We start from the raw sequence: 12,924 nt of genomic DNA on the forward strand, positions 1-12,924 counted from the left end.
GAGACATCTGGGTTCTTTCCAGCTTCTGGCTATTATAAATAAGGCTGCTATGAACATAGTGGAGCATGTGTCCTTATTACCAGTTGGAACATCTTCTGGTAGTGAGTTTTAGGTCTGAATTAAATAGTGAGACCTTGTCTCAAAAAATGAGCAAAATATTTCAATGATGTGTAACTTTTCAAATAAGAGTATGAATTCTTTTAGTAAACATGCTGGAAAGCTTTCTCTTTCTCAAAGGACTTCTAACAGTGTTCACCATACTTGTGATGTTTAATTGACTTGAAAGGGAATATAAACTATGCTCTTATGGTCTTCAAAGTACTGTCATATTAGGTGCTAGAAAGTATTAAAGTTTGTATTTATTTTATCACAGCATTTGAGAATCCTATTACATGTATTTATAATGTTTGTACTACAGATTTACAACTTATACAAATAAGCATAATCAACAAATATAAATTCATATGCACATACATAAACTGTCAAAACTATTTAACCTTGAGGTTCCAGATAAGACCATTTTCAATCCTCAGTGTTTAAATGACTGACAGAAATTTGACCAAGGCAGCTGGTCATAGGAGTGTGAGCCTGTAATTCCTTAAACCAGAAAGGTGAGGAATTGAGGTTGGTCTGGTCTATGTAGCAGGACTCTGCCTTGTGGGAAAAAAAAGAAAGAAAAAAGATTTAATCAACTCAAAATCAAAGTGACTATTTTTTTTTATTACTTTCTACGCAATAGATACCAGGCTTGATGGTTCACATGTAGTAGCTCATCCAAGTCTCAGAGAAGTCTTATAAGGTGGGATTATAATTTTTATACCCCAAAGGAAGGTGCTGAGGCACAGAGAGGTAGACTAAGGCTATAATTGTTCAAGCTATGGAGTCAGCATCTAAAACTGCATCTGTGTGAATCTAAACCTCAGGGTTGAGGGACGATTTTTAACTTAACAATTGGGTTTTAGTAATGGATGTGAACTAATCAAGCTATTGATTTCTTCTTCCATGAGTTTTGATAGGTCCCTTTCCAAAGGTGAATCACCTTAATCAGTGTGCAGTTTTGTACAAGTGCCCATATCTTTTATTCAGATACTATGTAATAGATTTCGTCCTACTAGTTATTTACCCAGGGTATTATGAAAATCAGATAGAGATTTACAAAGTAGAAAATCATCTTAAGAAAAATTAAGTAATCAAACAACATGATTATATCTGACACTTACCTCTCTTTAAAATGGAAAGAAATTATAGAGCTCTTTCTTAAAGAATTGTCCCTAATTTCCAAGGCTGAATCTAAAGTAACACATGCTTTCTGATTTTTCAGTTGTTTCTGAAAATATGACAATTCAAGAAACGAGTACAAATGTTTCACAGCAAATAGACCTAACAACTTCTTCCCGAACTACTGGGCTTAACCCACACAAGACTGCACATTCATCCACACTGTTGCCAGAAGTCATGCCTATTTCTACAATCAACAGTACAGCCATATCATATGCTAATACAGTACCCTTACCTCTAGCAACAGTGAGTGCATCCAAAGATTTGAAGACATCTACAATCGAGACAGCTACGTTTTTAACAGATACCTCGTTTACTTCAACAGCCACCCCTCTGCCTACCCAGACTGTAACAGAACACTCATATCTAGGAAAAACAAGGACATCAAAAAAGGTGGAGGCCATGACTACTGAGAGCTTTCATTCAGCTACAGCTATTGGTTTAATTGACACATCTGTGTTTACTAAGAATTATACTGTATCTGAAACTTCAACAACTAAGTCCAAGGCAGCTGTTGGGAAGACAACTTTATTCTTGAATGAACCAACATCCATACCTACAACACCTTGTCCCAAGCACAAATCCACAGATGTTGCTATACTCCATACCTCTCAATCTGGGCAAGGATTTCTTGGATCTTCAGCTGCCAGAACTGTGTCTTGGTCTACATTAGAAGAGACTTCACTTATTAGTACTGATTTTGGGATTGTATCAACCTTCCCACCAGAGTCTTTGCTTACCTCCACAGCTTCTCCTGTGAGTTCTACATTTCCTGAAATTCAGGTGGCGTCTACCTTGTCAACAACTGATTCAGAAATGGCATTCACAGTCCATTCAGTGTTGCCTATGCAGACCGTACCTGCCCTAAGAACAGTGAAACCAGAATCAGTCTCTACAAATTTCCAAGATGTCTTTTCACCCAGTATGGAGGATGCTCTATCTGCCTCCATGCCTAAAGAAACCTCTTTCATGGCCTTTTCTTCCATTACCTCTTCTCCAATCACCAGAACTCAAGATGAACAGATAGTTATTGATGCTGAGAGTACACATCTAACCATAATCCCCGGAACCAAACTTGTCCCTACATTGGCTGAAGCTTCACTCTTTCCTACCATGGAAGGGCAAGCATACACCCAGGATACACCCACAACTGATGAGCCCATGCTTACTTTGACTTCTACTAAATCATCTTCTACATATAATGCATCTGAATCAGGTCTCACATCTATAACAATTAAAAGTGACTATCAGTTCTTCACCAATGAGACCACTTGGACTTCTAAGTCAGGTCAGAACCTGTTGACCTCTATGAATACAACCACCATACCCACATTCACATCTAATGAAACTCTCACATTACCATTCCAAGGTAACAGCACTAATAGAGATCGTTCATCCATGACTACTAAAATCACACCAATTCAAGCATCCACAGAGAGCAAGGTGACTACCAGCTCTGATGCTACTATGGCCAGTTATACAACATCTCCATTCAAACCAATATCCCAGTGGCTTAGTCATTTCACAAGTGTTTCTGGAATCACAAGTATAACCAGCCAGCCTGAGTCTAAACTCACCACCTTACTATTGAAAAGCAACTCCATGCCCACAGTAGCTGCAAATGAACTTCCCTCAATACCAAGGGAGCCAGTTGTTCCATCACTGGGTACATCTACCCTCACTGTCATTAAACCAAATTTTTCTACTGAGAAGAGTATTTCTGAGACAATACAAATAGAAACAAATGGTGTGAGCTCATTTGGTGATACTATGGCCCCTCTGCCCGTGTTTGCAGCAACACAGAGAGTCTATACCACTGTGACAAAAGAAAGCACTTCCCGCCCTCCTAAGGTAAAGTCAACTATAGCAGCAGTAGCTGAGGCTTCTCCATTTTCAACAATGCTGGAAGTGACAGATGAATCAGATCAAATGGTGACAGCTTCTGTCACTAGTTCCCCCTTTGCAGATATAGAAAAAATGACTACTGCATTGAGTAAAGAAACTGCAACTGCAGAGGTGGGAGTGAGTTGGCTTTCAACCAAATTAAAGGAAAGCACGCCTGAGAGTTCACACAATGGAATCACGGAAAGCTTTAACTTGACCCACACCTATACAGTAGATGGGACTTCAGAGATATCCAAGGGCAACTCAGCTTCATCACCCAATTCTGCGAGCAGCCAGGCAGTACCTGAACTTCCAAGCTCTTCAACAATGAGGACATTGGGAGTCACTTTCTCCACTGATCCTTCACAGAGGACAGCTGCATCTTTGTCTGCTGGTGTCTTGTCTCCACAGACTGCCTCTACTTATCCCTCAGTAACTCCCCAACTGATTACACACACGTTTTCACAGCCAGTAAATATCTCTACTGTCAACTCTCCTGCCACCACTATGGTGTTTTTTGATGAGACTAAGGTGACTCTGTCTCAGCCTTCTACATTATCCAGGGATTTCACTACATCTATGCCCTCGGTTGGTTTAACTCTACCAACAGTGGCAATGACCACAGAGTTGGTGCCACCAGTGAGTCAAACAGCTTCCACAATCAGTGATACCATGTTTACCCACAGAGACTTACTTCATACCACTTCAGAGGTCACAACGATCTCTTCCAGAACAGCCCACATGGCAGTTTCCTCTCTGAGAGAGACTTTGGTATCCTCACTGAGCCCTCCTACTCCTGTGATAACTAAGGCTATAAGTACCATTTCCTCCATCTCGGCTGACTTAGTCAGTCCATCCATACACACTCTTGTCTGCTCAAGGCCTTCCCCTGATAACATGACTATTGTATCCTCTACTTATATTAGCTCAACTACATCTACGTCAGTAGCAACACCATCTAAGTCTCAAGTTGAGGCTTCAACTTATGGTTTTAGCTTTCCCTATGCTTTTAGTAGTGGTGGAGATGTCAATATGGCTTCTGGACCCACAGGTACCTCTGCTGGTGGTGAGGCCATGCCCTCTAACACCTTTGCCAATAAATTTATTACCTCAGTAGACCGCGAACCTACCACATATTTTGTAAATCCACCAGTCTCCACACAGTCAATGCCTGCCACCTCTATGGTATCTTCTGACAAAGAACAGACCAATATCGTCATGGAGAAAATCCCCAGAGCTACAGGGGTGGCAGAGATTTCCTCATCCAAAAATTCCTTTATTTTGGACTCCCTGAGCACTTTCCCTCAGGAAATGACAGACACAGAACTTTCTGAGACTACAGAAATCTCCAGCCACCAAACATATTTGCCTTCAGAAATTCTTCCTGGTTATTCATCTTCTGGGAATTCAATCATATTTTCTACTTCTGGGAGCACACACTCTGCCCAAACCTTGTCTTCAAGTACCATAATAGGTGTTCATGTTTCAGAGGGGTCAACTAATCTTGAGAAAACGGCACTCCCTTCACAAGTTCAGACAGTAACCAAATCTTTGACTCATGATAAAGAAAGGACAAGTGCCCTTTCAGAATATCCTCCCAGGACTGTAGAAAAGATCGTGAGTTCCTCTCCTGTGATTCATCAAGCCACAGGTCACCTAGCTACTTCAATTGTAGATGCTTCCAGGACAACTAGAATATCACAACCTGTGCTCATCAACACAACTCTTTCACACCTACTTTCACTTAAAACGAAACCTGAAGCAACACAGATTGCTTCTTCCACTTCTGGAAGCACAGAGAATTTCCTTAAGTCCTTCTCTCCTTTCACGACTGGACTACTGAGTACCAATTTTACAGTGATCACTCATGATGGGAGCACTACAGTCTTTTCTGTTCCAAATGAACCAACAGACCTTCCTAAGGAGACTTCTATGGAGGCATCCACTCCTATTTACCAAATGGATTTGTTGCCCCTCAATGTCACTACTTTCACCTCTAAAAAAGTTTCTGACACCCATTCAATGCTAGTGACTAAGTCTTCTAGAACAATACACTCAGGCACTTTGAAAAGTGTCTCTATAGGTACCTTTGGGCTTAAGTCTGAGAAGTCTGCAATGCCAGTTAATAACTCTGATTTCTCAACTATAGTGCTTTATTCTGACACTTCCACAAGACTTGGGGCATTCTTTGCTTCATCATCTTCACTTCCCCCTAAGACTACTAAAACCACCCAAGTATCCACATTGGATACCACACCAGTGGCACATGCTGGGCCTACTTCACAAAGCACAGTGTTTTCCTCTACTTTCTCGAATTCTTCAGTAGTAGAGGTACCATTCAATTACACAACTGCACATGTTTCCTCTCCAACACAGAGAGATTTTTTATCTATGAAAACTATTCCAACTATTAGTATGGCTGGGGTATCGACTTCAGTTATAGGCGCCACTCCTTCCTTTCTGTCCAGTTCTAAGAATACTGAAGCTATTTCCTCCATTCCAAAGACCACATTTTCATTGTTACTATCAACAACCCAGCAACCATCACAAGAAAATGAGGCTCCCACTCTGGACATATTACCTGGGACCACTGCAAGCAATGGTGGGGCAACAGATCTCATTAATGCCAATTCCAGAGCCACCCTCCCTGCAAGTGGGCTTTCAACTACTCCTTCAGATAGTGTTTATACTTCCTTGAATACTCAGGTTTCCCCAACTTTGACTAACTTTAAAGTGACCCCTAGACCTACAGAAAGTGTAAAACCCACACCTACTCACCTTTCCCTTGATACTGGAAAGATGGACATTTTAACCAGTGAACTAACAAAGAGTGGTCCATTTGTGACTGCTCCTGTTTTACACCCATTGTGGACCCAGACCAGTACAGCTCCACCTTCTTTGACATCACATCTTTACTCACCTCATAGTACCAAGGCCAAATTTCCACTTGCATCTCAAACGGCTGAATATCCAGCGTGGGCTACAGGAATCACACCTAGTATCGCTCAGGCTCTGCTTACAATGTCCAGAAACACACAAAGAGTTGAAGACTCTCCCTTTCCAGTTTTCACAACGAAGGTTATGACACCCAACAAAATGGAAGTAGAGACTCTGCACTCTCCTTCTGGGACTTTGGCAACATCCACAACCTCTCAGATTGGTCTGGTCTCTAGGGATGTTACAGTGATGCCATCGATTTCCACATCAGAAAGCCTTCCTTCTTTAGGGGTTTCTGAGAGTACTTCATTGTCAATATCTTCCACATTTCCCCCTACCACTTTGGCAGCTATTCTGCCCACATTTGAGAAAACAGCCATGCCTGTAACCCCTGGAATCACACTTTCATTAAATTCTTCTGTAAATTCCAGGGCTATCTCTCCCACTTGGAGCTCATCTAGTCTCCCTTCAGACTCTCCGGCATCCATATTTACTCTTTCTCAGCTTTTAACTTCATCTTCAGGAGAAATGTCAGAATCCACTTTTCCAGCATCTGACATTATAGCAACATACTCTAACTTTACAGTGGCACCCCTTCCTGATGGAAGTGCCACCATAGCCACCCAAGCTACTTCTACAACTACACTGGGCATCATCACTGCTAACTCTTCGACTTCTCCATCCATACCATCAAACGAAAATGATGACAGTCTACACACTTCTACATTCCTTGAATCATCCCCCAGAACTACTGTGGCTGACAGCTCCACAGCTATGTCTGAACCCATGCCCTTTAGTAGAATGAATATATCACCTTCTATAACAAGGCATGACCTATCTATTGGTTCTCTGAATGTATCTAGCCCTACAAATACATCTCTGTGGAGTAAAGTCCCAGTTATATCAGAATCCCACACTTTATTTCCTTCTAAATCTACACTTGACTCTGTTATGAGTACAGTCACTACTACATCCACAACTATAGGAACCTCATTTCCCCTGATGCCTACTGAAATGGCACATCCTTCTACAGCAACTGGGTTTTCACTAGTGTCTTCATCTTTTGAGACAACATGGATGGACTCCATATTTTCCTCTCTATTTACACAACCATCTGCTTCACCAATTTCCAGAGTGTCTACAGGTATTTTATCCAGATATCCTTAAGAAAGTGCATGAACAATGGGCCATGTATTCTCCATGTTCTTTGAAAACAGAAAAGGGGTGTGTGTGGGGGAGGGTGTATGTGTTTCTTATCTCCCTAAGAGTACTGTTACACAAGTACCTTGTTTAGCACAGAACTCTCTAGCTGCATTTCTTGTCTTTATTGAAATATATTACAGATGAATCTTCACTCAGTATGCAACTTTGAAGCTTTCCTTACAGTTGTTTGGTTCTTGATGTCATGACTGTGAATCTGCCCATGTGAACACAGGCTAGGATACTCATCTTTACCCTGTGAAAGAATCATCCTGGGGCTGGAAGGCTAGCAAGGTGGCCCAGGTGTTATGAGAATTGTATGCTCTTCCAGAAGATTCTGATTCAATTGCCAGTACCCACACGGAGACTCAAACCCTCATGGAACTACAGTTTTAGGAGATTTTACCATTCCAGGAGATCTGATGCACTCCTTCTGGAATCCTCAGGGACTAGGCATGAGCAAGGTGCACAGATATACATGTACACAAAACACCCATATGTATAATAAATAAATAAATAAATAAATAAATAAATAAATAGCCATATGCCATTAGGTCTGATGGTGCTTAGCACACAACAGAACACACACACATACACACACACACACACACACGCACACACAAACAAACAATTGTACTTTGAATTTCTTTGTGCAGGTCTGAGCCCTCTCTAATCACAACATCTAGCTGTCTAGAAATGGTTATCCATAGTTAGGGAGTATTTAGCTCCCATGTTGTTCAAATATTGAACAGTTCTGCAACTTTTGCTTAATTTATATCATTTGTGTTATTTTATATTATTTTATACGTATATTTTGTTTACATGTATGTATTTTTGACACATGAATGCCTAGTGCCCAAAGAGGCCAGAAAAAGGTATCAGATTCCTTGTGAATAGAGTTACAGGGGTTTGTGAGCCATCATGTGGTTGCTGGAAACTAAACTCAGGTCCTCTGCAAAAGCAACAAATGTCCTTAACTGCTGAGTCATTTCTCCAGTCTTTCCTTCCTTCCTTCCTTCCTTCCTTCCTTCCTTCCTTCCTTCCTTCCTTCCTTCCTTCCTTCCTTCCTTGCTTTATCTGTTTCTTTGTTTGTAGACAGGACCTCTTTACATTGTCCTGAGTGTCCTGGAACTCACTATGTAGACCAGGCTTCTCNCTTCCTTCCTTCCTTCCTTCCTTCCTTCCTTCCTTCCTTCCTTCCTTCCTTCCTTCCTTCCTTCCTTGCTTTATCTGTGTATGTATATGTGTGGGTGTGTGCATATCACTGTGTGGTTATTAAGGAAGAACAACTTGTAGAAGTCACATCTTCTTTTCAGCCCCTGGGTCCCAAGAATCAAACTCAGATCATCAGGCTTGGTAGCAAGTGCTTGTATTTGCTGAGCCATTTCCTTGGCTTGGGTCTGTAACTTTAAAAAAAATTATTAGATATTTTCTTTATTTACATTTAAAATTTTATCCCCTTTCCTAGTTTCCCCTCCAAAAATCCCCTATCCTCTTTCCTCTCCCCCTGTTCCCCAACCCACCCACTCCCGATTCCTGGCCCAGGCATTCCCTTATACTGGGGCATAGAACCTTCACAGAACCAAGGGCCTCTCCTCCCATTGATGACCAACTAGGCCATCCTCTGCTACATATGCAGCTGGAGACATGGGTCCCTCCATGTGTACTCTTTGGTTAGTGGTTTAGTCCCAGGGAGCTCTGGGGGTACTGGTTAGTTCATATTGTCATTCCTCCTATGGGGTTGCAAATGCCTTTATCACCTTGGGTGCTTTCTCTGGCTCCTTCATTGGGGAACCTGTGCTCCGTCCAATGGTTGACTCAAAATAAAGATATAACAGGACAAGATCAGGAGGAACATAGAGAAAACTCTAAAGGAGGAAGGAAGACAATGGGGAGACAATTACTTTTTATTTAGATTAAATTATCTTAAGTCATAGCATTTACTGTGACTGTTGGATGAGCTGGACACCAGTTGGCCAACGAAAGAGAATTTAGGGGGGTTGCCACAAGTCCATCAACTGTGTAGAAACACAGGGAAATGGACAGGTAATCAAAGCAAAAATGGGACAGTAGCATCTTGCATATTTCCTCTTGGTTATATAGCCAAAATGGCCAATTCTTGATATTAAACTAAGCAAAATTTAGGAATAAAAAATTGTTTTGTTTGCTTTATAGTGGAGAGCACTTCTGATCTAATTTTCAGAAGTCAGATTTCATTCTTTTTTCATTCTTTCTTCATTTTTTCTTTTCTTTTTTTTGTGATGGGCACTTTTTTTTTTTGTACCCTCGAATGTCCTAGAACTAGCTCTGTAGATCAGGCTGGCCTTGAACTCACAGAGATCTACCTGCCTCTGCTTCCTGAGTGATGGGACTAAAGGTGTGTGCTCCTACTGCCTGGCAAGAAGTCAGAATTCTTGATGTAAATAACTAAAATTAACATGTTTATTTTTAATTACAGTTTCCTTCTACAATATCAAAATGAGCTTCTCTGTCTTTGATGAAGAGCCAAGGGTCCTCATTACCACTGTTATACATGAACTTACAAAAGATTGGGTAAAATGCTTTTAACAATACTTACAGTACTTGTTAAATACACAGGATTAAGACTGGGTAGATTGAAAGTAGACTCCCTTTTCTACTGACAATCCAATTCATAGATAGTAAGTTTAGATTGTTTTTTACTGCAAATGTATTTACTCTGTAGGCAACACTCCGAAGATATCTGCAATCTCTTTCATAGTAGCAGTGTTGAAAGCTTTTATGAGATGTTATTATTTTCATTTGTTGAGATCTGTACTTTTTCCTCCGTGGACACAGATTCTGAGTCATTGCTAAATTTTCCTAGTTGGGGAAAACGGAGCAGCGATAACATGCTCTATGGCATTGAGCTTATGTGTCTTTCTTTTCCATACTTTATTTTTTTTCTTCTCTAAAACAGTGAATATTTTACTTGTCCTTACATTTTTGATAATAAAACGAATGCATGCAGAACAATTGAAGTTCACAGGAAGACATCGAAACTAGGCAATGTTGGTCCATCACTGCTGCTCTTAATAAGTTGAGGTATACTCTGTGAGACTTTCCTACACAGTCATAGATGTGTGTTATTTGATTCTGGGGAGCAAACCCAGATTGTCACACATATTAGGCAACCATCTTATATACTCGATGAACATCATGCACACTTTCCTAAGTATCATTGATCATACATGTATTTGGGGATATAGCACTACCACATACAGTTAATGGAAACATAATATTTTACTATATGTCTATAACAGAAACTTTCATTTCATTTTCAAATCCAGATGTGTATTGGTAAGCATTTAGGTTCTCTCTCTCTCTCTCTCTCTCCCCTCTCTCTCTCTCTCTCTCTCTCTCTCTCTCTCTCTCTCTTACATAGTTCCAAAACTAGCATTCTTCCAATTTTAAATCATTGGCTCAAATGTCATGGACAGTTTTACATTTTAAAAATGATTACAAAATGGCCTTCAGATAAGTAACGATACCAATGCTTACCTTGGGCCCAGCAGTGAGTGAGCAGACTGGCTTTCCTTTTCTCTGTTACGGTCAAGTGTGTATAACACAATTCTAAGTGCTTGAAAATAAGCAAGTGTTTCAAAGTGTTCGGGTTGCCTTACCCATTTTCAGCTGTTTGCTATCTCACAGTTCTAGGTGGGAGTCAGGTTTGGGGAGAAGGAGTGAGGGGTGGGGTAGAAGGAGTGTAATGGGGGTGGAAGTTGAGGAGAAAAGGAACAAAAGGGTTGGATTTTGGTAAGCTTCTGTTCTTTGGCCTTCATACTGTGCCTTCCAATGGTATTTCTTCTGTGCACATACATTTGCACTTTCTCTTTGTCCTCTTATAAGGATAATAGTTCACGTTGGATTTGGACTCTCTACCTTTAACGTTAATGACTTTATACACAAATATGATCAGATTGCAGGTTAGAGCTTCCATATTTGAAATTAGACTGGAGGTCAGCTTAGCTCCTAACAGTGTGCAAACATGGGAACTGAAAACCCAGAGCAGGTTTGGCAAGGCTGGGCTCACTGACATGCCAACTGCAGCTCGCCTTGTCCTATGATATTACTGGGAGAAAGCAGAAGCTTGGCCACCCCAACACTGATCATCTGTTTTCTTTGTTTTTTTTTCTTTTACAGTTGAACTTTATGTTTCAGAACAGTGAATTTTCTCTTGCTAACCTGGCTATTCAAATTAAAAGCAGGTGTGTAAATGGCATCTTCTATGAGTTGAAGGGAAATCAAGGGACTGCCTGGGTCTGCGGGTTCCCCTTGTCGATATCGAGGAATGTTTATCTTACTGTAGGTTGTAAAAACCGAAGGAAGAACACAACATAACAAAACCCCAAACCGAGACAAAACAGAGGACACAGGGAAGCCGGAGACCCATTCTGCAACATTGCACTCCCAATGTAACAAATCCAGTTGCAGGAGAGTGGCAATTCTCTCATGAGAAATGCTCTGGCCAATTCATAAAGCCTTGGATTCCAGGACCCAGACACCTGTCAACAGGTGCCACCTCGGAACACTGCCACATGTGGCTTCCCCTCCACATGTCTGCCTACTTTCTATATGTTGGCTTTGTGGTTTCTGTTATGTGTTCAAACAAAAAGAGGTTCGTGAAGGTTTATGTATAAATGAAGGTTACCATAAGTTACTGCCTTAGTTTGAGCTAAGGAAACAGAATACCCTCTACTGGTTGACTTCAGCCCCAGCAAATGTTTTCCTCTCCATTTTCACATGCCAAGGAGCACAGACAGGAAGCACCTTTGTCTTTATTGACAGTGTTCTCTAGTTCACAGATGTTGATCATGGGGCTCCACCCTCATTACCTAATTAACTCCCAATGAGCTCATCATCTAATATCATCTCATAGAATACTAGGCTTCAACATAAGACTTTTGACTAGATACAAAAATTCTGCAACTCCCCCAAAGATGGAAAGCAAATAGAAGATATTTGGAGTTTCCAATATTGTTTTAAAAGTTGTAATTTTATTCAATGCAAAAGCAGTAATGCAGCCATTGTGAAATCTATGTACAAATATGTATAGAAATCTATAACAGGTATGTTGAAAATCTACAAAAACCTACTCAAAAAGTCTACTCATATTTCCCACCCCTCAAAGAATGTCTGTGAACATCTGGAACTCACTCTGTAGGCCAGGCTCGTCTTGAACTCAGAAATCCGCCTGCCTCTGCCTCCCAAGTGCTGGGATTAAAAGCGTGCACCACCACTGCCCAAAGCTTACTTATATGTGAGTACACTGTTGCTCTCCTCAGACAGACCAGAAGAGGGCATCGAATCCTATTACAGGTGCTTGTGAGCCACCGTGTGGTTGCTGGGAGTTGAACTCAGGACCTCTGGAAGAGCAGTCAGTGCTCTTAACCACTGAGACATCTCTCCAGCGTCTTTGAACATCTGACATTATATTCCTCTAGTTTTTGTAAAGCATTTAGTGAGAGAGTTTCTACTCTCTCTCTATAATGTTAAACAATGTTCTTTTCTTGATTCATATTTCATCATATGCATCTTTTATTCCAGACTATAAAAACTAGCTTCTTTCCTTCCCTCCCTCCCTCCCTCCCTCCCTCCCTCCCTCCC

General features: G+C 41.0%; 1 protein-coding gene across 1 annotated transcript in view; it reads left to right on the forward strand.

The window, feature by feature from the left end:
• Adgrg4 (adhesion G protein-coupled receptor G4) overlaps positions 1-12,924 on the forward strand; it is an 88,895-nt gene that overhangs the window by 20,047 nt on the left and 55,924 nt on the right. Inside the window, exons 2-4 of the mRNA XM_029534465.1 lie at positions 1,322-7,243; positions 9,758-9,852; positions 11,461-11,525. Coding sequence (XP_029390325.1) covers positions 1,322-7,243; positions 9,758-9,852; positions 11,461-11,525 — 6,082 coding nt within the window. The remainder of the gene's footprint in view (positions 1-1,321; positions 7,244-9,757; positions 9,853-11,460; positions 11,526-12,924) is intronic.

Source organism: Mus pahari, chromosome X (assembly GCF_900095145.1).
Source record: "Mus pahari chromosome X, PAHARI_EIJ_v1.1, whole genome shotgun sequence".
Taxonomy (NCBI): Eukaryota; Metazoa; Chordata; class Mammalia; order Rodentia; family Muridae; genus Mus; species Mus pahari.